Raw genomic sequence first — 25,199 nt, forward strand, 5'->3', positions numbered from 1 at the left:
TGGAGGTAAAATACCCCATTCACTCAAAACTTGGGGGGCATATGAACACCTAAGGTCAAATGTCTGCACTTTTTTTTTGAAGCTCTAAATTCTACACACATCTGCACATGCTGCTTATAATTGCCTACCAGGTTCAGTGGCCCCCATTTGTCTATTTACCTGTTTTTGGATTCTTGGCTTTCTGTGCTTTTATAAAGAGTAGTATTGAGTTCCTTGTCAAGTCTAATTTTAAAAGCCTTCCAAGTGATAAAATAAAAATCTTCAGGGATTTAAAACACTGGTTTTCAAAGGGTGTTCTCTGGAGTACCAGAGTTCTGAGGTTATTCCTCAGGGGATCCCCAGCCCCTGGCTATAGCAGAGGGACTGCTCTCCTTCTTTCTTATGACCTAGTAGTCTGGTCTGCTCAGTCTTGTAGTTTGAATAGTTCTTTAGCTTTTTCTTATTTTTAAAAAGGTCATGGTGGCTAAAACAAAAACAAAAACAAAAACAAAAACATTTAAACATCCTGAATTTTGATAGTGGCTTATGGTACTGAAACTCAATTTGTAGATATGTTAATAATTTCTTCAACAAGGAACATGTAGAATAGGTTCTCATGCCTTGTGGCTCATTAGGACTAGAGCAATAGTATTTAAGGAAAATATAAAACTATCAATTTATAGAAAATACATAAACTATTTATTTCCTCATCAATCCCAAGGAGAAGGTTAACATTATTTCACTGAGACTCTAAAAAGATAAATAACTGGACAGAAGTCAATAGTGAAGATGACTTCACTATGAAGATGGGAACGTGAACACAGGTTTCTGGCTTTTATCCTCCTTAAGTGCTTATCACAAGCAACCTCCATTTCTGACTAGGGAAGGACATCTTATTTCTCTGCGAACCAAGACATCTCATGGAAAAAATACTTTTTTCTTAATCCTGAAAACCCTATTTCCTAACGGTGATTTTCAAAACAGAATGATGATGGGCCAGAAGGGTAGGAAAGGTCAGCTGTGGTCATGATTTTTCTTTAAGTCTGTAGATTTCAGCTCAACTCAGTGGTGGTATGTGGAATATGGGTACAAGCATCCATGTAAGGCAGACCATGTCAGAGAGACAGAGCTAAATGAGGACAGTCATTGCCTAATGGAGTCTGAGGCTACTTTGCAGATAATATCAGCCCATAGTTCAAGACAAGATAAAATAAGGGGCTCAAGGGCACACCACACCCTGGGAGTAAAGAAGAAGAAAAAGAATGCATCTGGTTTCAGGAAACGGAAGACTACGGAAGGAACTAGAGAAGTCTTCCAGCAAAAGGTGGCCTTTGGAATGGGTTTTAAAGAATGAGTGATTTTTCTATAGGCATACAGGGAGAAGAGTTTTCCAACAGTGGAAATAGGGATAGGAATGGAAAGGGCATGTTTGAAGAACAAGAAGCCCAATTTAGAGAGAATAGCACGTGCTTGCTGAAAGGAAACGCGGGCAGAAAGGGAAGGCTGGCTTGGGCTAGACCACAGCGGTTGCAGAAGCTCAGGGCTAACAGTCCGTAATCGGGTCTGTAATTGGGTTTGTCCTCAAAACGCATAGCTGAGGGGAGCTGGGTTGCTCAGTCGGTTGAGCGTCTGACTTCATCTCAGGTCATGATCTCACAGCTCCTGATTTCGAGCCCTGCATCGGGCTCTGTGCTGATGGCTCGGAGCCTCGAGCCCACTTCAGATTCTGTGTCTCCCTCTATCTCTGCCCCTCCCCTGCTCATACTCCGTCTGTCTCCTTCAAAATAAATAAACATTAAAACAAGATTAAAAAACAAAACCAAAAAAGAATAGCTGAACTCCCTGAGGGAAAACTAGAAAGCAGACAAGAGCACGGCAGGCAGGAATGTTAGGTGTGCTCATGCTTCAAGGGAGGTTGATTAAGTTGGAGGACTTTTCCTGGAAAAGAGGAAAAAGAGATTACACTATTAAGGAAGGAGAACATCTCACTAAGCCGAGACTAAACTAGGCCTGGACCCTACCGCTCAGGTTTGCAACCCAGCACTTAGCCCCATGGAACACTGATCGCCAAACAAAGCCTCAGTAACAGATGCTGGCCCTGTGAAGGAACGGAATAGAACACGTTAGATTGAGGCAGTCAGGAGATCACAGACAGTAAAGAAGGAGGGAACGTAAGTGGATTCACATGTTGCAGAGTAGTCAGGATGGATAAGGCTTGGAAAGGGAATGGCAAGTTGGGCATGACTACCCCACTACTAGTGGCCCCTGGAAAAACAGATTCGAGAGTTATTCCTTTGAGTATAGAGGCTGGATTGCAAAGAGTTAAGGAGAAAGAAGGGGAGGGAGGAAGGAAGGCCAAACAGCATGTAGCAACAGCTTAAATGAATTTGGCACCTCTACTTTGAGTGTTGAATATCCTTTTTGAAGTCAGTGATGGAATATAATTGAACTGGGTCAAATAGATATAATTAAGCTGGGTCAAAATATAATACAAAATTAGACACATCTGTCCCAAGGTTTTCTAGTTGTGTAGATTTAATTTAAATTCTTGTCTGACCTTTGCAGTGAGTTCTATACCCTTTGCTCACATTTCTACACAACCACTTAACATCTTTTTTATTGTTTTATTTTTCAACCCACTGCTTTTTTTTTTTTCCCTTTTCCGTCTCTACTGTCATATTTCCATTTCTTCTTTGAAGGCTAGGAGACAGAGGGGGAGTAAAATGCAACCTAATCTTGCATGAGTGATGGTTTGGGAGACACTGTACAGAAGACGTATGCCTGAAGGTCTGTTGATGATTGTTCAATTGAATCCACTCGTTAATGGCACCCAAAGTGGGCAGCAGACATTAGCCTTTCAGTGAAATCGTTCCAGTGATTCCTGGACTGAAATGATCATTAGAAACATCTGGTAGATACGGTTTTTACATAGTTGTCTGAAAGTCTCCCAAAATTCTGATTCAGTGGCCTAGTTCCAGGGATCTGCTTTTGCCCACATCTCCCAGGTGGTTCTGATGATTAACCAGTTTGGGAACCACATTTAACTAATGCATCCAAATGAGGCATTAACTCACCCTAGGGTTTGGGACAGGGGATGTAACCAAGCAACCTTTCCAAGATCCAGAGCTGAGGTCTCCAGAACTGGTCACAGAAAACTCCTTTTAGTTCTCGTTGCCCTGTTTTTCCCTTGCCACATAGGCAGTAGAGAGTTAGCCGTTAATCACACCTATGACTCTCGAATGACACACTTCTTCAGTCCTTCATACAGTATCTGCCTTGGAGTGGAAGGTCTCTAAGACAGGTCAAAGTTCAAGTAGACTAAAATCTATGCAAGGTCACCTTGCTTCAAAGACACTCTGTTTCAGTAAACAACTTGATCTATCAAAATATTCCATGGGGATTGAGTCGATGTTTCTCCAAAGATAAACAAATGACAAATAAGCACAGGAAAAAAAAACATTCACTAGCCAAGAGGGAAACGCAAATCAAAACCACGAGATAGCACTTCACCAGAGAGAGAGTAGAAAGTGTTGATGAGTGGGGCGCCTGGGTGGCTCAGTTGGTTGAGCTTCTGACTCTAGATTTCAGCTCAGGTCACGATTTCACAATTTCATGAATTAGAGCCCAGCATTGGGCTGTGAAGTTTGTTTGAGATTCTCCCTCTCTTTCTGCACCTTCCCCACTTGCACTCTCTCTGTCTCTCTCAAAATAAATAAAAGTGTTGGTGAGGCTGTGAAAAAATTGGAACCCTCATACACTGCTGGTGTGAATGGAAAATGGTACAGATGGCTTGGAAAACAGTTTAGCATTTCCTCAAACACTAAACATAAAGTTACCCTGTCACCCAATGATTCCACTCCTAGGTATATACCCAAGAGAAATGTATCCACACAGAAATTTGTACATAAATATTCATAGTAACATTATTTATAATAGCCAAAAAGTGGAAACAACCCAAGTACTCATCAAATCATGAATGGGCGAATAAAGTGTGATGTGTCCATTCACTTAAATATTCTTAAGCAATAAAAAGTAAAGTACTGATAGATGGATATATTGAAATAATTATGCTGAGTTAAAAAAAAACAGTTACAAAAGAGCACATATTGTATAATTCCATTTATGTGGGATGTCTAGATTAGGCAAATCTACAGAGATAAAAAGTTCATTAGTGGTTGTCTGGACCTGGAGGTGTTGGGAAGAAATGGGGAATTGCTAATGGGTTCAAAGTTTCTTGAGGAATAAAGAAAATGTTTTAAAATTAATGATGTCGGTGGTCGTACAACAATGGCAATATACTAAACATCACTGAAATGTATACTTGGGATGAGTAAATTATATCACGATAAAGCTGTTACAATAATAATAATAATAATAATAATAACAGGCATCTTTTGGAAAATCTGATTTCTTGCTTCTGGTTAATTCTGAAGCCATTCCATCTGCTCAGAATAGATAACTTCTCTTCTTTGCCCGACTGTTCCACTTTTTAACATTTATTTTTATTGAGGCATAATTTATATGCACTGAAATGCACAAGTCTTAAGTGTATATTTCAGTCAATTTTGACAAATACCACACTCTGTCAAGACAGGATGTTTCACTCCAGAGAGTTCCAGTATGCCTCTTCTCTGACAATCCCCTGCCCCTGACAAACACCCAGAAACAACTACCGGTCAGATCTGATTTCTATCTCGAAGATTAATTTACCTAATCTATAAGGTCTTGAACTTCATATAAATGGAATTATACAATCTATGCTTTTTTGTATCTTCTTCTCCTTCAACATAATATTTTTGCTATCCAACCATGTTATTACGTGATGCTAATTCGTTCCCCCTTTTTGCTGAATACTCTTGTTGTAGGAGAGTCTGTGTGTTCATTCCCTGTTGATGAACACCTAGACTGCTTCCAGATTTGGGCTACTATGACTAAACATGCTGTGAACGTTCTTGTAGAATCTTCGTGGGCATCATTTCTCTTGTATTACCATACCTAAGAGTAGATTTGCCGGGTCAGTTCTATGCAACTTTTCAAGACAGTGTCAGATAGTTTTCCGAATGGGATGTACTCATTTCCATTCTTGCCAGCAGCTTAGTCTTCAGACGTTCCACACCTTCCCCAACACTTAGTATCCTCAACCTTTTCCTTTTAGCTAGTCTAGTGGTTGTGGGATGTTTTCTCACTTGTGGTTCTAATTTGCATTTCCATGGTAACTGATAATGTTAAACCTTTTTCACGTGCTTATGGGATATTTGCTTAGCATTTTTAGACCATATTGACCACTTAGGTCTTCTTCCCATTTTTAATGAGTTTCTTTTTCTTTGTATCAATAAACTGTGGGATTTCCTTACATCTGGATACCTGTCATCTGGGAGTTAATAGCTTGCAAATGTTTTCACTCATTCAGGGCCTCGTTTCTTTATTTTCTTGACTTTGTGTGAACAGAAGTTTTAAATTTTGATGAAGTGTGATTGAAGATTGTTTTCTTTTGTATGAAGGACACGCTATATCCTTTTTAAGAAATCATGGCCTACCCGATGGGCCTAAAGATATTCTACTGCTTCCTTCTGGAAGTTCTAGAAACTTAAGCTTTAAATTAGGTCAGTCACCAGTCTTGAACTAATTTGTGTGTATTTTGTGAGAGAGGTTTATTTTTTTCGTGTGTTATCAGCTTTTTCTAGCACAAGTAGATTGCTTGAATGCCCTTATCAGAAATCAGTTAACTGTAATGTTTGGGCCTTCTCTTCTTTCTTATTGCTTTACTGATCTTTTTCACTAATTAATACCCAAATATAACAAATAATAAGTCTCAAAGTCAAGAAGAGTAAGTCCTTCAGGTTTGTTGTTCTTTTTCAAGATTGCCTTGACTACTCTAGCTCCCTTACTTTTCTAAATAAATTTTAAATTAAGTTTTCAATTCTTACAAAATAATCTTGCTGAGATACTGATTATAATATTAATTTTTTTAATGTTTATTTACTTTTGAGAGAGAGAGAGAGAGACAGAGACAGAGCATGAGCAGAGGAGGGGCAGAGAGAGAGAGGGAGACACAGAATCCAAAGCAGGCTCCAGGCTCTGAGCTGTCAGCACAGAGCTGGACATGGGGCTCGAACTCACGAACCAAGAGATAATGACCCGAGCCATGTGGGATGCTTGGTCAGCGTGGGACGCTTAACTGACTGAGCTACCCAGGCGCCCCTGACTATTATGGTATTAAATCCATAGATCAATTTGAGGTGAATTGACATCTAGATGATATTGATTCTCTTACCTAGGAGTATGGTATATCTTTCCATTTGTTTAGATATTCTTTAATTTCACTCAGCAGGATTTTATAGTTACTAGAGCTCTTGCATATCTTTTGTTAAGTGTATCTTCAAGCATTTTATATTTTGACCGTAACGGCTTTTTTATGCTTATGGTCTGTATGGCGTATGTTTCCCCATCTGATCTGTGCCTTCACCTTCACAGTGTGCTTCTTGTCAACAACAAAAGCTAGTTGGCTCTAGCTGTCCATCCGTGCTGATAATATCTACCTTTTCATTGGGGTCAGCAGCCCATTTACATTTAATTAATGTTTGTACTTGAGCCTGTCTTGATGTTGATTTCTATTTGTTGTATTTGCTCTTTGTTTTTCTCGGAATCTTTTCAAACATGATTGATGAAATAGAATAATTTCGGTACTCTCATTTATCTTTTCTGTTGGCTTTTTAGTTCTGCCTCTTAGGGCTTATTGTAGAGATTATAATATACATCTTTAAGTTACTGCAATCTGTCTTCAAAATGTCTTCTTCATTTCATAAAGAATTCAATAATCTTGTCACAGCATATCCGATCACCCTCCCTCCACCCTTGTGCCTTTTATGTTTTGCTTCGACATCTGCTATGCACTCCCCATTTGCCATGTGTGGTGGTGGTGTTTTTCCTTATATTTTAAACTCTCAATAGTGTGTGTGTGTGTGTGTGTGTGTGTGTGTGTGTGCGCGCGCGCACGCGTGCACATATGTGTGTGCACGCACGCGTGTGTGCGTAATTTAAATAGATCTTTTGTATTGACTGACGTATTTACTTGTTCCGGCGCCCTCCAATTCCTTCTTACATAACTAGGTGTCTTTGCTTTCATTTCACTTCAGCATGAAGAACTTCCCTGCAGAGAAGATTTGGATGGTATCTTATGCTTCTATCACTGCATATCCGGTGTCCAGCAGAGAGCTGGGCCTGAAGTCTAAGCTTAGGAACTTTGATTTTTTTTTTTATTGATGCTAATTCACTAATTATATGCGGAGCATCTCCTGCGTCAGGAGGAACAAGAGGAGTGGGGATGAGATCTTAGGAGGCAGAGACGCGTGGAGGGATGACATAGAGCATATAAATATAGGAACATTGGGAGAACATGCCCGCTTCTTCAAAAACTATTATAATTTTGGGGCGCCTGGGTGGCTCAGTCGGTTAAGCGTCCGACTTCAGCTCAGGTCACGATCTCGCGGTCCGTGAGTTCGAGCCCCGCGTCGGGCTCTGGGCTGATGGCTCAGAGCCTGGAGCCTGTTTCCGATTCTGTGTCTCCCTCTCTCTCTGCCCCTCCCCCGTTCATGCTCTGTCTCTCTCTGTCCCAAAAATAAATAAACGTTAAAAAAAAAAAAACTATTATAATTTTCCTGAGGAGAGAAGATGCAGACGCACTGGATAGACAGTAATAGTACAGGTCATACAGAAACCTACCTGGAAGAATGGAGAGCAGGTGACGGGCCAGCCAAAAGAGAAAATACAGGAAGTCTAGGGCTGAGCTGAAGAAAAGTTTCTTGGCAGGCGGTAACCGAGAAATGATTTTCTTAGAAGACAAACCCACCTTTAAGAGCATACCGAGAACAATAACAGTGGTCATGGGGTGGGGGTGGGGGTGGGGGTAGTTGGGAAGGCAATTCTAAAGCCTCCGAACCATTATACTCTCAGAAAGGCTCTGAATATTTTGCTCTATTGGGACTATGGTCTCCTATCCCTCCTACTTTTCAAAACGAGGAGGGATGTCAGATTAGCTGCTCATCTGTGACGATTTTGTTGATGCAGGCCACCCCCTGCCACTACTGAGGTCTTGTTTCACATCTCCATCTCTGGTACCCTCACTTCTGCTAAGGCTGTTCAGAAGAGGCTAGATAATTTGGGGAGAGGAAAGGGGGGAAGATAGGAGATGTTCCTGGTCACTTTAAAAGCGAAGCAAACAAACAAAAACCAACAGAGCAGACCTGGAAAGCAATTTATTTATGCCAACATAGAAATCCGGTCATTAAATTCATGAAATCTCTAGCACTTTTGCTTTTTAAATGCTTTTTATCTTTGTCAACATCCTTCTGCGGGTCTACAGGTCCTAATCCCAACAAGACCAGTTAGAGAGGGGACAGGGCTCTTGTCAATGTCCTTCCTTTTACCAAGAAGTAACCTGAGAACCAGAAAGATGAACTGATTGGCCCTGAGGTCTCATATGCAGTGAGTGGCGAAAGTGACAATAGGAACTAAGGCTCAAAAATCTCTGTCCTCTGAGTTCCCTCCTCCTGTGACATCACAGGGGTCCCACTGCATGGAGCTGAAGTAGATGAGCCTTCAAGCTTCAACCCTTCCTGCTTTATACAGGACCTCATCGGAAATTCCATAGGAGAGGGCTCTGGGCTCTGGTGCAGGACAACTAATGTTCCTCTACAAATAAATATGTCAGCCCAGTTACACACATTTTCCAATGGATCTTTGCAATTTTATGGGGTTTCTGTAAGCAGTTAGCATTCTGCTGTAAATCATTACTGCTTTATATCCCCAAATGTTAATCATAGATAATTAGCTGTGTATCTTCGTTTATCCTGAAGGGGCGAGGGGCAGAGAAGTAAGGACGTGGTGGAAAAGAAGAGCTATGGATTTAATCTATGGTTTGGGCAAATCTTTGTGCTGTACCTTTCTTCACTGTTTATACAACAGCTGGCGAGGTGCAGAGATAGCAATATATCCTATTGATGAAAGGCCAGAGCTTCCTTCAAAGCCAAAGACATCTCCAAATAAATTGTGTCTTCTACTCACATTATCTTCAGTTGATCTGTTTGATTCTCTGTCAGATTTTCCATACAGTCCTGAATAGGTTGTTAAGAGAAGGTATGTGTGTTCCCGATGCTTGTGAAGACAGAGTGTGTTGTTGGCTGATTTACAAAGATAAGAACACTTTGATTTGACAGCCTGGTTTGTGCCCTGGGGTATGTTCACCAAAGATGTTCCTTCCTGACAAGCATAGCACTCAGCCACCTTCCTCTCCATCCACACAGTGGAATGTTAGGCATTCTGCTCTCAGTAAACATCACAGTCCTCCATGGCAAAGCCTCCACCTGACCCCAGTGACACCAGAATCCTGGCTGTTAATATCCATAATTACTAGCAAATTGAGCTAGTAATCATTGATAGAGGGTATTTTTCCATTAAAAATTCTAGGCACTTGGAATTCAGCGATTTCTTGACAATGTATTCAAGGTCACAGTGCACATGATACATTTTCATACCTTCCACAATAGCAAGTCCAGAACAGGGGTTTAAATCATTCCCTGGGGAATGGCCTGGATGGGCTTGTTCCAGGGCCCCTCAAAGTATTGGTTTCTGAAATTGCCTGTGTAAATCACAGGTTTTTTTTTTAACAGCTTTATTGTTAGACTAGAGCAGCCCAGCCTGATGTAACTATTCTTCTCAATGGCAATGAAATAATTGACAATGATTAGAATTTTAGAATGTGATTCTCGGAAGAAACATCACCGAGAGATTCACCGGCTACCACTGACAATAAGGACTCATTTCCATCAATAATGTTATTGGTGGGCATAGGCACGTGTGTGTACCTTTGACAAAAGGTCAATCTTTGTGTTGAAAATAGAAAAAACCCATAATTCAGAGTTCCTATTCACTCAGCAAGTGCTTTAGGAGGTGGCTGATAGGTTGAATATCAGCAGACCTTTTCAATCACCAATTTTGCAAGATGTTTCTCTTTGACATCTGAAGACACCATACATTTTTAAAACATGGGTACCAACTGAATCTGAATATGGAGACCCCAAAGCCTCTTAAAGGGATATTCTGGAAAACAAGTGATAACAGCCTTAAACTTGGGATGGTCAACTTCAGTGCGGTTTTTCACTCAACAAATATCCTAATAGTGTATTAACCACACTGAAGAGACATTGAGGCTGTAGCTAAATGATGGCTGATTTAAAAACACAAGTGTTAATGAAAGTACGAATAGCCAATTTGATTGTAGGTAGATGGATATAGAGAGAGACAGAGATAGAGATAGAGGTATAGACATATATCTATATCTATCTATCTATATCTATATAGATAGATATATAGATAGATATGTAGATATCTATATAGATAGATATGTAGATATCTATATAGATAGATATAGATAGATAGATATATAGATATAGATATAGATATGGTATATATGGGTATAGATGATATGGGTATAGATACAGATGATACAGATATAGATATAGATAGATATAGATGATATAGGTATAGATAGATAAACAGTAACAGTGAGAGAGAGGTAACAGTATAGAAGCCATTTGGGAAGAAGAGACAGAGGAGAGGATCCAGAAGTAACACGATCTTCACTTCCTTTAGTGCTTCCCAACACTCACATTCTCTACCACCTGGTCAACGTCCTCATTTATTTATTGAGTCATGACATACGCACTGAGTGTCTCCAATGGGTAGGACATATGGAGGCACCGAGAATAAGAATATAGACTCTGTCTCCAAAGATCGCCAAATACAAAGACAAGCAGAAAAATCGTCATAAGACATAGTGTGAGTGACAAATCATTCATTCAGTTCTTTGAATCAGCAAATCTTTCTTGAGCAGGCATTATGTACCAGGCATTGCACTAGGTCCTGGAGGTTTAACGAAACAAATAAGGCCAGAGTCCCGCAGCCTAATGGATCAGATTCTCGTTCATTAGTCCTGGCTGTCTAATCACTTAGCTGGGGGATCAAAGTAGAACGAATCATGAACTTCCATAGGTATATGAGCCGATGCCGAATGTCACTTAGGGTTACACCGTCCTCTTTCTATTTGAAAAAGCAAAATACACAGATTAGAGCTTCTCCCAGTCTGTACTCTCCACCCTGGAAGTTGACCCCACTTGTGATTTGAGTCCCCAGAAGGTAGGGACCATGCAGCCAGCATCAAGGGCCTCATTGTTAGCTGAAAGAGGGGACTTCGGTTCCATGACAGGGGAAGGAGAGAAAAAAGAGGGCATCCGCTAAGACTAACAAATTATGGAAGAAAATGAGCCGACACATTTCTAAGTCAGGATGAAGAAGGACTGATGGATTGGATTTCTCCCATCCCACCCCACCCCTGCTAAATGGGGCCATATGAGAAACGTTTTTTATGAAGACACCAGGACATCTGCCAAAAGAAACATCTCCCCAGAGAGAGAGGCTGTGACCGGGGGTCCTGTTTCATAGGTCACTGCGGTGCCGGGAGAGGGTTACTGTATGATGGAACCCGCTTCGCTGAAGCCCCAAACCTGCCACCTCTGAGAGAGAGGCGACGCCGCCCCAAGTTGTTCGTCCAGCTCTTTATGGTCACATCAGGGTCAGTGTTGAGTTGGATCAGCGAGATTCCCTTCACTTGGGAGCGAGAGTGAAGCTTGCCCGTCTGCAGCCAGGACCCCTTTGGGGCTGCGCTATTAGAAACCGTCTTTTTGAAGCGCCTAAGAAAGGCTTCTGTTTTCAAAAACTGACTGAAAATTTTCTCCTTTTGTGTTAATCACCAGAAGAATGGGTTTTTGTGTTTGTCCGGCTGTCTTCTTCCAGCCACTTCGCTTTAATTTGGTTTTGTCTAAAACTTACCAAGGGGTGATTTGCTGAGATGGAGTCACCGTGACAGCCAAGTTCAGAAGGCTTCCTTTTCTGGTCTCCAAGTGCCTTCTTTACATACTGCTTTCTAATTAACATTCAAAGAGACTCACCCCTCAGAATCTTGGTCACAGCCTATTTTTCTTTTCTTCCTCTTCAAATCTCTCTCTCTCTTTCTAGGAAATTGCCTTTTTTGGCTGATGATTTTTCAGTTTATTCATCCAAAGGAGGAGAGGGTTGGAGGGAATGAGCTTTTGTTTTTCCTTGTTTTCTGGGACCTCTGTGCTGCATTTTTGTCACACGGTTCTCTTCCCTGACTTTCTTCTTACTCAGATATAGCCCTGGAATTCTGCTCACTGAAAGGCTGTCTTCAGTGACAGGCTTCCTAGCTCATGAGGTTTTAATGGTTTCTATTTAGGACATCCTTTGAGAAAAGTTTGGGAAAGCAGGAAAGGATAGCCTACGAAGTGATTAATAACGTGCATGTCATCGCACCAAAGAATTTTATGGAAACAGTGGAAGGGCAGAAAAGGATAAAGGAATAACACGTTTCCTCTTGCCCCTCTGCCTCCCAGGCTAGGATCTGTACCATAACCTGCCAGATCTCTGTCATGTTCTTCAGGTCGCACTCCCTTCGGCCTTCCAGCCAGCCAGCTCAAGCCCATCCTTTATATTGAGTGGTTGTCTCTCCTCCCACACCACACTGGTCTTTTCCTTCTCTGAATCCTGGTGCACGCGCACTTCAGTCCTTACCCCTTCTCTCATTGAAATCCATCTCCTTCCTAAAAGGCAGAGTTTGCAAAATATCCGAATAGTCTATAGGGACCTGGGATTTTTCTTTCTAAAGAGAACTCTCATACTCTGATGAGTTTCACCCTTCATTTCCCGGGTAACTCCACCAATCTCTTAGGTCTTAGCAAGACATGGTAAGGAAAATGATCTAAAAATGGGCATCTTTTCTCAAAGCTCTGGCCTCAGATTAGTGGAGGTCCAGCAGGTGGCGGCCGAAGCAGAAGCAGCCGCATCTGGCCCAACCCTTCCTCTGATACTCAGCCCTCCTGTAAGCCCCGTCGGCATGGTCAGCACCGTACTTCAGTGTCACCTAGCTCCGGAATTCTGTCTGTTATACTCCCAGAGTAACACCTGTGAATTATTACCTTTCTCAGGATCAGCCCTTGGTGCTCCCACCGAGACTTGTCAAAACTGGGATTTGATCTGGGGAATGTTATAACAAACATAACTCTAACTTACCCTTTCATGAGTGGGGTCTCCTGAGAGAATTCACTACCTTAGGACTGGGATTTTTGAAAACAAATTTTTAAGAGGTGACCTCTATCCCCCTTCGATTAGCAGTGCCTTTGCTTGGGATGGAGGCTACTTTCCTCACTAGCCCAGGCAAGCAACCTATTTTATAGGTATTGTGAGATTTACCACCAAAATCCACCCACCAACCCCCGCAAAATACTCAAAGGGACAAGAACATATATTACCTACAGGAATGTAATCAAGTGGGAATTTGGAGCTAAGGGAAATGCTTCTGTGGTTATCAGAATATGCTCTTCATTTATGTAAGCCTGAATGTGTCACTTATTCTTGTGAGTAGCATTTACAGTCAAGACCAAAGATGAACAGTACAGGTCTCTTTAAAAAAAAACTCCTGTACTTCTTGAGTTCATGTTCAATGGGAAGTCTCAATGCTTTCTCCGTGTCATTGTGTTCCAGAAAGATACATCTCCTTCATGGCTCTGAAGGATTATCTAATATTTTAAGCTTATTTTTTATGTGGAAATGTAAGGGGGACTGCTTTTCCCGTCTGTACTCAGAGTCACAGGCTTTTAGTCAGAACAGAAATATTCAGTAGCTTCTCCTATTAAATGTGGACCCCAAAAAACAAGATTTATTTCTTCTGTCACCCAGTTAACTGCTTGGCACATGATAATCGGTGTGCAAAAAGCATGTTCTACACAAACAAATACAGTACCCGCAGTGATTCCAGCATGCTTGGTTTGACGTGCGCAGAGAGACCGATGACTGTTTCGAACTAAGTAACATACAGAAATCGTGTTAGTTTCCTTTCCTAGCAGCTTATTATGTCAACGAGTAAAGACCAAACCTGTAGGAATCAAATAGGACTGTCTATCAGGTAGACTGAATGCTAATCTTCTTCCCAAGCTGTCTGTAAACACGAGCCCTCTGTGTCTTTTGGTTTCCCTTCTGCTCAGATGCCCAGCCCACGGAAGGAGAGAGGGAAATATGGAACCAGATCAGCGCCGTCCTCCAGGATTCTGAGAGCATCCTCGCAGACCTGCAAGCTTACAAGGGCGCGGGGCCAGAGATCCGAGATGTATGCCAATGATAACACTGAGCTGACAGCACCCTCGGAGGAGAAGGGAAACCCACACACGCACACACACCCAGCAAGATTAAGTAATAGCCCTAGTATTTCCTAGTGTACTAGGAAGAACAAGGAGGGTAATGTGTTTTTTAAAAAAGTATGAATGGCCCCTTTTATTCTAGTACATTAATCTGAACACACGGTGCGGTAGACCGTGTAAAATATTAGCCATTCTTTTCTCCGTCATACATTTGTTATCACAGGACTGACGTTTAAACAACGATAGATCGGTATATTACTTCATTTAAGGGAAACGTCCATACAAAGCCTATGGACAACAGTTGAAGCATAAGTCATGAGGTCTGGGTTTGCACAGACTTCCAGCATTTTGTAAGAGTTTTGGCAGGTTCCACAGTATCAGAAACAACCGCCATGAGCTGCCTTGCTTTAGCCTTGCTTTAAGTAGCCTGTAGGTCTATCATCTTGCAATGACTTGAGATTAAAAAAAAATAAATAAATACCTGAAAAACAACAACCAAAACAAAATTGCCAACATGGCTTTTAAGGCTGCATAATGCCTTAAAGGCAAGAAACTTGATACTCCTTTTATGTGAAATAATTAGCTTTGTGGCAGCATCAACACATACACAAATGTGCACACATGCTCACTTAACACACACACTTTACGGCCACTGCCGCCATCCTTCTGGAAAAAACACCACTAACGCTCTAGTCCTTAAGCTGCTGCAACCCAGACAAAACAGCATTTCTAAGAAAGTGACAGCTTCTCAAAGGTGGTTATTCTACGTCGTGGTCCCCATTAATTTAGGTAATTTAGGTAACATCACAGAACGGAAGGAATGTAATATGTATCGTAGAGAAAGAAAGACATCTTCGGGACCTGCACTTCCTAATAAACACTGGCTTGACTTTAGTAGAATCAAAACGTGATGGAGGAAGGCTGAATTGCTTCCAATCAGATTTGCATGGTTTTTTTTTTTTGTTTTTGCATTTAAAGTAAGAGAAACAAGTAAGATGATATAGGATCTGATTGTAGGGTCATTTGCATTATGGTCAAGTGCTAAAATCTCATTCTAACTGAGCATCTTGGAGGACAGTCCCGTGAACCGATGTCAGTTTAAGAGCACACTAGCAAAATAGATCAGGACTTGTGTTTTTCTTCAACTACCATACTTTCTCAGTCTTGAGGCATTTTGATGTGGAGGCTATTGCTTCTTTTTTAAACAGACAATTCTGTCGCGTTTTTGTAGGCGATTCAAAATCCCAACGACATCCAGCTTCAAGAAAAAGCTTGGAATGCAGTGTGTCCTCTGGTTGTGAGGCTAAAGAGATTTTATGAATTTTCCATAAGGCTAGGTGAGTATGTACGTGTAGTTTTTATCCTGTGTGTGACGGAGTTATGTTATGTTACAGAGTTTGAGAAAGAAGCAGGAAGAGCTAGCTCAGTGACCTGAGAGATGTCCCACATCCATCGGCAGTGTCTTAGGAGAGGCCACTCATGGACAACAACACGTGTGGTTTTCATTCCCTTAAATTCATCTCAGAGTTCCTTCCTCTGAGGTCCTTGGCACATTGGGGGTGTCTCTGCTCCTGGGTGTCCCTCTAGTCTTGTTCTCAGCTAAGTCTCACTCGTAACAATTTTGTTGTGGTCTGACCACATTTCTAAATGACAGGGGAGTTGAAACAGATCACCGACTAATCCAAAAAAGAACTTGATTGGTTAGAGTCATGTGATAAATTTAATATAGTTAAAACACAGGAAAAACAAACAACATTCCGCTCTTTAGCCTTAAAAGCAACCTGTACAGGTTCAGAATGGCTTTGCAGAAGCAAGAGTAAAGTCAAGTCTGGTTGACAGGAAGCTTGATGTGTCCACCTATGTGATATAACCACTCCCCCCAGGATACAGCTCTCTGAGGTTCCATCAGTTAATGTAATATATCTAGAAAGAAGAAAGGGGTAGTCATGTTCTACTTTACTTTTTCTGTAAGTGAATGCCATATTTTAAGAGTTAAACAGAGAAATAAAAAAATTGGGGGAGAATAATAGCCATGGTGTCGAGAGAACTTGAAGCTAAGACCCAGAGGAAGTGGTTGAATGAGCTAAAACAGTTTTGTAAGAACAGAGAGCCTCTGAAGACTCTCAGATAGCTTCTTCTCTGTTTCCTTTTTCTGTTTCTTCAAAGTGTGTATCTAGACCCCATGAACTGAAATCTTAATGAGCCAGATTTTTAACAGAAGGAAAAAGATACCACCAAGGTAGAACTGGCTGACTCAGAAGGCCAGGCATTCCCATAAACGGAAACGGCAAGAGATGTCCTTGTGAAGATGCTGTAAAAGACCATTAAAAACCGTAGATCAGGTGCCCGCAAACTTTACTGTAAAGAGCAGATGATAAATCTTTTAGGCTCCTGGGCCCGCCTATCTTTGTTGCACCTGCTCAACTCTGCCATTGTAGGACATTAGTAGCCATGGTCCACACATTAAGGAACAGAAACAAAGTGTGACTGTGTTTTAATAAAACTTTATTTGCAAAAGTTGACAGTGGGCCAGATTTGGCCTGTGTGCCATAGTTTGGTTCCAACCCTTGCTGTCAAGGATTGGTTAAACGACTTGGCATTGTTAGATATACGTTGAAGGAAAAACTGGAGGGAATGTTTGGAAATGGACAAGAGGATTTAATGAGACTGTTTCGGGGACAATAATGGAGGTCGGTATCACAATGGGTTTGCAGGAAAGCTCCCCTGGATCAGGTTGGAGTATAGGGGCAGAGACGAGCTGGAAAGGGACCCAAAGTCTTTCCCTGCAGTGCAGGTTATCTAGCCATGTTTTCTGGGCCACCTCATCTCCTCCCCTGTCGTGAAAGGCTCTCTCCTACACATGATCCAAAAACACGTATCTGTGGTTTCTGAACAGTGGCAGGAGTTAGCACTGTGCACACCGGAGAGTTCAGCCGAGCTCTGAGAGACTCAGATGAATCTGTGTGGCCCTGGGGGTCGCAGGGGAGGCAGTCTGCTCAGGCATGATGGGCTCCCTCTTCTTATCCACACACATCACCCTGCACACAGTTATGGCAAAAAGCATGGAGAAGAAAGGTTATCTCTGAGAATGTCTGCAGGACCTAAGAACTATGCTTTTTGAAGAATCTCCGTGGGCCACCTCAAATGTGTATTACTCACTTTGACTTTCAGAAAAAGCTCTTCAGAGTTTATTAGAATCTCTGACCTGTCCGCCCTACACACCGACCCAACACCTGGAGAGGGAGCAGGCCCTGGCGAAGGAGTTTGCGGAAATTCTTCATTTTACCCTTCGATTTGATGAGCTCAAGGTTAGACCGCACACGCTCAGACAATTTAACAAACTTGTCCTGAGTACCTACCGTGTACAGGCACTCTGCTAATGCCGTGGGGTGGGGAATCAGTGAGTAAGAGGTGTCTCCTTCCCTACAGAGACATGTAAGCTGAGAATTTGCCTTCCTTACAGTAAAAGTGATGTAGGTCAGTGGTTTATAAACAGAAATTCAAAATCTGCCAAATTCAATAAGAGGAATCCTTTTCAAGTGGAGAAGGACTCCATCCTGATGGAGAACAAGGATTCTTTCCCTGAAATCTAGCTTGTAGCCATACGATAAAATAATAAGGCTCTGAGGATTTTAAAAAATTGTCTTAAATGTATAGTTTTTTTGTGAGAGACAGTGTGTGAGCAGGGGAGGGACAGAGAGGGAGACACAGAATCCGAAGCAGGCTCCAGGCTCCGAGCTGTCAGCACAGAGCCTGATGCAGGGCTCGAACCCACGAGCTGGGAGATCATGACCTGAGCTGAAGTTGGTCGCCCAACTGACTGAGCCACCCAGGCACCCCTCTGAGTATTTATTTTTAACCAGAAGTTGCTTTGACTGTTACAACCAAGAGACGTCCTATTATGTTTATATAGTCTGGTGTCTGGGCTCCTAATGCGCATCCCCCATCTGATGTGGAGAGATGACCTTCTTTCCTCTCTTCTGAATTTCAGATGAGGAACCCAGCCATTCAGAATGACTTCAGCTACTACAGAAGGACGATAAGCCGCAACCGCATCAACAACATGCATGTGAGCCCCTGGGTCCCCTGGTCTGTGTGTGCCCATTCCCCATGTCTTCCTCTGATTTCTGCATCAGGCAGGGCACAGGGAGAAGCCAGCCCTCTTCTGTGATTCCCTTTCCAGCAGACATCGTGTCGGGATTTTTGGCCATCTGTTTATCAATTGCATATTCTCTTCTTACTTTCATCAGCTAGACATTGAGAATGAAGTCAATAATGAGATGGCCAATCGAATGTCCCTCTTCTACGCAGAAGCCACGCCAATGCTGAAAACCCTCAGCAACGCCACCATGCACTTTGTCTCCGAAGTGAGTGAAACTACGCGCCGAGGTCCTTTTTTCTGAATTACACGTAAAAGCTGCTAGCAGGACTAACCTCCTTCTGTGTCTCCCTCTTAGAACAAAACCCTGCCAATAGAGAACACCACAGACTGCCTCAGTACGATGACAAGTGTTTGTAAAGTCATGCTGGAAACACCGTAAGTTCCATCGGTGGTGGATTCACGGTCAGGGTTCACCTAGATAGAGAGGGCCTGTTAATATGTTGACGATTATGACGGTGACGACGATGGTGACATTTGGGTCAACACGTTAACATGGCCATGTATATGATCTGAATCCATTTCACAAAGAACGCTGGATGCTAAGTGTAAGTCGCCCCAACTTGTAGTTGAAGAAGCTGAGGTCCAAATTGGTTCACTGACTTCCCAAAGGCTGCATAGCTTGTTAGATGGCAGAACTGTGACTCAGATCAAAGATGCTGTGGAAGATGTGGAAGGGCCACGTGGAGGGTTGGCCTAAATGACTGGGTATTATTATGAGTATGTGGGAGGAAAGATTTGACAGAAGATTTAGAACAAAGGGTAGAAGTGGTAGGACTGCGGCAAGGGTGATAATGGAGATTTCTCTCCATCTGTCCTTCTCATTCTGTCCCTTCCCTTCCCTCTCTGTCTCTGTCTGTCTGTCTCTCTTAGTTTCTTTGTGCTTAAACTAGTTGCTAGATTTTCGAAACGGCTGAGGTCGTTAATGGTGAGGCAGCACAGTAATGAGGAGATACACACCCACAAGTCAGGGCTCCAGCTATCTCTTTAGCTACTTCTGTGTGCCGGCAGATAAGCGAAATGGCCTGTGTGGGCCTCAGTTTCCTCCTCTGATGAAGTTCCCATAGTGTCATCTGTGCTGTAGAGGGCTTGGGAGGGCCACAGACATCAAAAGCACCTTATAAAATGTGATGCTCTGTTCATATGTAAGATGGTGTTAATTTCAAATATTTCACTTATACCAAAGTTAAGACTTGTTCCAAGACAGAAATAGTAATCATCTTCATTGTGGGCCTAATTCATAATGAGAGAGATGTTAAGAAAGCCTCTAAAATTATCTTGAATTATCTGAATCATCAGGGACCCTGTCAAGGTAAGTGAACAAAATTCACACTCCACAAGTACTCCCGGCCCAGTGAATGGTACATAATTTCTTTTACGCATCTTTGCCAATCCAATTCAATCTGCAGCCTGTGTCTTAACAAAGGAAGTTACTCCGACTGGAGACATGATCGCTGCTCTGTAGCAATGAGCCTGATTCTTTCTCTCCATAATGAAGCCATTATTCTCTATAATCTTGGACAGCCAGAGGGACCCGCTATAAAATATTCAAGATTGATGGGTGGGGGGGAGTGATGTACGTGATGAGCTGGCCCGCTGAAGGGCAGAAGAGAAGAGAATTTACTGCCCTCTAATTTACCTTATTTTCACACTGAATTGCTGATTGGATAGATTCAAGGAGAATGATCATCATGGGTTTCTTTAAGAGCGTATTAACCTGGTTGTTGCAGGTATGGGATTGCTCTCAAGAGATGATTGGAGGAGTCTAAAGTAGCCAGAAATGAACGTGCTCTGGCAAGAAGAAACACAGCTGCCATTTCTTCTCTCTTCCAGGGAGTACAGGAGTAGGTTTACAAGCGAAGAAACGCTGATGTTCTGCATGAGGGTGATGGTGGGAGTAATCATCCTCTATGACCACGTCCATCCCGTGGGAGCTTTCTGCAAGACATCCAAGATCGATGTAAGAATAGTTATGAACTCTGCTTTCTAAATAAGAGCTCGTGAGTGTTGCACAACAGACCTTGCTTCTCTCTCTCTCTCTCCTCCGTTCCCCGTTGAGAGGGATCTCTCCCCAGGGGCAAGCCCCCTCGTGGCAGCCGTCCTCATAGCAAGAAGCCCAATCTTTTTCATGTGCTTACAGCCAGACATCCGATCAAAAAGCACAGCAGAAGCACAGAGACACTAATCCCCTCAGCCGGTAGAGGAGCTGAGCAGATGAATAGTCACTTAGCTGCAAACTTCCCCTTCAACGTATCCGGTGTGCCATATGAATATATTTTTATATGTTATAGGCATCTTAAAGTTAGCGGCATTGGGAGATACTGGATTGCAAGACATGGCAAGATATGGTCACATTTCAAACAGTATTCCAACTTCCTGTCCTGCCGCCCCCAGCTGGTGGCTTCACCCCAATGCCATGCCTTTTCTTGTCATCGGGATATACTTGAGCCCTTTGCCCTGCCCAGAGTGCCGTCCCTTCTTTCTGATGTGGGGATTCTTTTAAGACACTCCACGAATGTCACCTCATCCAGGAGCACATCTCTTGTGCCCTGCATGCTCAGAACCTCCCTTCTCCTCTGGCCCCAGAGCACTTAGCATTCTGGATTTTCTGTCTGCAGCATCAACCCAATAGTGTGTCTCATGTGTTAATATAAAGCCTTTTCGGGGCACATGGGAGGCTTAGTCGGTTAAGCATCCAACTCTTGATTTCAGCTCAGGTCACGATCACATGTTCGTGAGTTTGAGCTCCACATCGAGCTCTGTGCTGACAGCACAGAGTCTGCTTGGGATTCTCTCTCCCTCTCTCTCTCTCTTTAATTCCCTCCCCCCACCAAATAAATAAACCAAAAAATACATATAAAGCCTTTTAAGGGCAGAATGGGACCTCTTGGTATTAACTTATTCTGACAATGCTAAGTTTGGGCAGCACACTCTGTTTTTACTCAACTGCACAGAGCAGCATCTCTCATGCTTTAGTGCTGTGCCAACAGAAAGTCTTCATGCCCAGAGGGACCACGAGTCAGAAGGATGTAAGGAAATTTATCAGTTAGAAATGCAACTTGGGTTACTCATTTTGCAGTTCTCCCCTCCTAGCACAGCTAGTCATGGGTCTTCATAGAGTACTATTTTTAGGGCAGTGATTTGTGTTTGCCAAGAAAAAAAGTGTTTAGTATAAAAAATTAGGAAAATCTAGGAAATCAAAATACAGAATGTTAAATGTATCTGTAGTAACCTTACCACAGACAGATGACCATTGTCGATAATGGCAGCCTATCTTCGTCCCTTCTTTTTTTTTTTTTTTTTTTCAACGTTTATTTATTTTCGGGACAGAGAGAGACAGAGCATGAACAGGGGAGGGGCAGAGAGAGAGGGAGACACAGAATCGGAAACAGGCTCCAGGCTCTGAGCCATCAGCCCAGAGCCCGACGCGGGGCTCGAACTCGCGGACCGCGAGATCGTGACGTGGCTGAAGTCGGACGCTTAACCGACTGCGCCACCCAGGCGCCCCTCTTCTTCCCTTCTTTTTATATGGATGTTTGTGTAGATGCATGTGTGTACCTAACAAATTAGCACCCTGCTATAAATGCTCTTTTAAAACATTTATTTGCATAACAGCATAGCATGGATTTTTTTTTTCATACCAATAAATATTTTTACTGTATTCTTTGTGAGGCTTTAACATTTTTTATACTATGGACTGAGTGTAAATAACTCTTAATAACTCCATGAATATCATTTGAATGTGGATGGAGTTTATTACATGGTAACTCACGGGACATTCTCATTTACCAGTGCCATTTGGTAACTTGTCACAGAGTCAAAAAATAAAAATATACTAGGTACAATTATGTCTTGTAACCCTAACCTTTAAACAGCTTGTCCTTGCTTGTCATTTACTGAGTCTGGTGAGGTCGTAAATATGATATAATGTTAAATCTAACCACACATAGTCTTCATGAACTGTATTTGTTCTTCGATCTCACTAAGAAGGCTTTGTTCCTACTGAAGTCTGCATGTTTCTCCGAGAAAGTTTCAGATTTACCTAACGCAACATGTGTTCAACATGGGCCATTTTCTTTGATGACATAAAGGAGCTCCTTCAGATGCCAGTCTGCTGCTAAGCCAGCAGCTACATGCACTGGGTTTATAAATCCTTAGGATATCATCAACTGTGAAAAGACAAGCCTTTATTTGTGAAACCCTGAGATGCATATTGTTATCTGCACTTACGAAGAAAATGCCCTGGAAACCCAGACGAGGGAGAAGCTGATTCCGCTTAGAGGAGAGACAGAGGGTGATGTTTGAGGTGGATCTTGGGAAAGGGGTAGAATTTTCCCAAGTAGAAAGAGGGAAGGAAGAGTACTTCTGGAGGAATGAATCATCAGAGAAAAGTCACCGAGGCCCAGCGGGGTTGGGTCATTGAGAGAACAGATGCTATCCTTGGGTTCCAGGAAGCCAGGCTGAAGTGAGGTGGTGTTTTCTGCTGATTTCCTTAGACTTCTGTAATAATCTGATAAGGAATCACTCCTTAACCCCGGTCTCCAGCCCAAAGCTCACCGAGAATTCCAGACCCAACCTCCTCTGGACACCTGAAACATGGCCGGCACCAAATCAAAGACCATCCTTTCCCTTACAAACCTTTTCTCCTGGGTTCCTGCCTCAGGTGTTTCATCATCTTCTGACCCGACATCTAAGCTGGAAACCAGGAATTGTCCCTTGGAGCCTGGAATTATTTTCTTTCCTCTTCTTCGCCCCCATATCTTATCAGTCACCGGGTCCCGTGGACTGGACGGACCTCGGATCCATACTCCTGCCTCCCCATGATTCTCCATGTCACTGCTGCTCTCACGCTCGACAGCCTCAGGGGCTCTCACTGACCCTTCCATCCTTAGACTTGCATCCTTCTGATCCCTTCCTATATTGATGACATTGCTAGATTGTTTAGCACCTGCCAGGGGTGTTTTCTACAGGCAAAGGCCTGCCAACTCCTTAACATGCTATTAAACTCTCACTGGATCTGGGCCCGACTACATCCCTGGTTGGGTCGTATTCACACCCAAGGCTTTATAATCAGGCTGAGACAGAACTAGAAATTCCCAAAGAGCAGCTACTGCTCTTCTCCCCTTTTCAAGTCATCATTGCTCTTCGGGCATGTTTTACAAGAACACTTTTCACACTGCTGATGAGCTATTTCTCTCCCTCCTTCCACTAGACCATGAAGTCCACTGGGAGAGGGACCAAATCTGTGCATCCCTGAGCTTGATTCCATCCTTGCAAGTGACACATACCTGGCATGTTTGTAGCCTACCCCCACCCTGCACCCATGACAGACATCTCTGATTGCCCATGGCATTTCTTTCCTGATGAGCCTATATGTGACTCCCAAATGATTCTCAACCCTGTGCTTCTGGCTACCTCCATCAAGCTATCAGGGTCCATTAGGCTGTAAGATAAAGCTTCCTACATACCAGAAGCATACCCACAGAAAATATTTATAAGAAACCATTATAAAAGAGCTCCTTAGTCTCCCCAAATTTAATACAGAGTGTGAACATCTGAGTTGAAGATGAGTGATTGTATTTTTTGCAGGGAGATACTTCCTTTGTCAAAAAAAATTTTAGGCTACGCATAATGGAATGTGATCTCTATATATGTATCTTTCTTACACTTCCCAAATTATGAATAAATTATATTCCAAGGGCACACAAAAAGACCAAAAACTTGTGTAGGTCCACGCAGGTACTAAATAACGCAAGAATGGAGGAACCCCAAGGAGCCTGCCTCCAAGCACGCACATTCTTAACCTGTGGCCTTCACCAGTCCTCCCCTGATCTAGTGAGGGAGACAGACTGATCTGGGTGCTTCAGTCTCCAAGGCTCCCTGATAAATGCCAGCCTACTATTAGGAACACAAAGAGGTGGTGGTTACTTCTACCTGGTGAAGGTCGTGAGGTGAGATGAGGCCTCCTGGTGTTGGTCTTTAGCTGTGTCCTTTCAAAAAAAGAGAGAAAGAAAGCGAAGAAAAAAAGTTAAGTGTTTGCCAGTCCATCAGCTAAAGGAGGAAAAGCACCCTGGAAAGTGGGATGGCGGAAAAATCATCAGGTTTGTCCTTCAGGCAGTCAGTCTACACCGAGCAACCACTGAGAGGAATGCCCTGCATGTGGCTCTGGAGTGCGAGCCAGGATCGCGGCCTCGATGCCAAGATCACGGCCCCGATGCCAGGATCACGGCCTCGATGCCAAGATCACAGCCTCAATGCCAGGGTCACAGCCTCAATGCCACACACGTGAAACGTTCAATGGCAGTAGAGTGTGAGAAGTGATACACAACTTCTAGAAGTGCCCAGAGGCGACCTCTCGCTAACGTGAGGGATTAGGGAGGTCTGCTGGTCGTTTCTGTGTGTGATTTCTCCAGGCAGAAGTAATGTGATCTGATCATGCACACATGGTTGTTTGAACAGATACTATCATGGACGCAATTGCTGTAGTATTAACAAAATGCGGTGCTTTCTCCTCCTAGATGAAAGGCTGCATAAAGGTTTTGAAGGAACAGGCCCCGGACAGTGTGGAGGGGCTGCTGAATGCCCTCAGGTGAGCCTCAACCCTGCGCCCCTTCCGAGAGACTGCGAATCTAGATGCTTTAGGGACCCGGCACTGGAGCACCAGGCAGAACCTCGTGCATGTCTTCACACGTTTAATCTTTCCAACAACCAGCTGAAGTCAGCATCGTTTTTATCATAGCCTTTCTACAGAGGGAAGAAACTGAGATGTAGGGAAATCAGATAACTTGCCAAAA

General features: G+C 42.9%; 1 protein-coding gene across 4 annotated transcripts in view; it reads left to right on the top strand.

Annotated features, from left to right (window-relative positions):
* Positions 1–25,199, top strand: part of CYRIA (CYFIP related Rac1 interactor A) — a 108,433-nt gene that overhangs the window by 77,834 nt on the left and 5,400 nt on the right. For all 4 annotated transcript variants that reach the window (XM_047068568.1, XM_047068565.1, XM_047068566.1 and 1 more), the window contains 8 exons: positions 14,094–14,215; positions 15,478–15,583; positions 17,418–17,554; positions 18,238–18,315; positions 18,497–18,613; positions 18,704–18,783; positions 20,239–20,365; positions 24,924–24,994. In XM_047068568.1, coding sequence (XP_046924524.1) covers positions 14,094–14,215; positions 15,478–15,583; positions 17,418–17,554; positions 18,238–18,315; positions 18,497–18,613; positions 18,704–18,783; positions 20,239–20,365; positions 24,924–24,994 — 838 coding nt within the window. The remainder of the gene's footprint in view (positions 1–14,093; positions 14,216–15,477; positions 15,584–17,417; positions 17,555–18,237; positions 18,316–18,496; positions 18,614–18,703; positions 18,784–20,238; positions 20,366–24,923; positions 24,995–25,199) is intronic.

The sequence above is a fragment of the Lynx rufus genome, unplaced genomic scaffold, assembly GCF_022079265.1.
Source record: "Lynx rufus isolate CCGP_SWC_20201006 ecotype Redwood Valley unplaced genomic scaffold, mLynRuf1.p SCAF_8, whole genome shotgun sequence".
Taxonomy (NCBI): domain Eukaryota; kingdom Metazoa; phylum Chordata; class Mammalia; order Carnivora; family Felidae; genus Lynx; species Lynx rufus.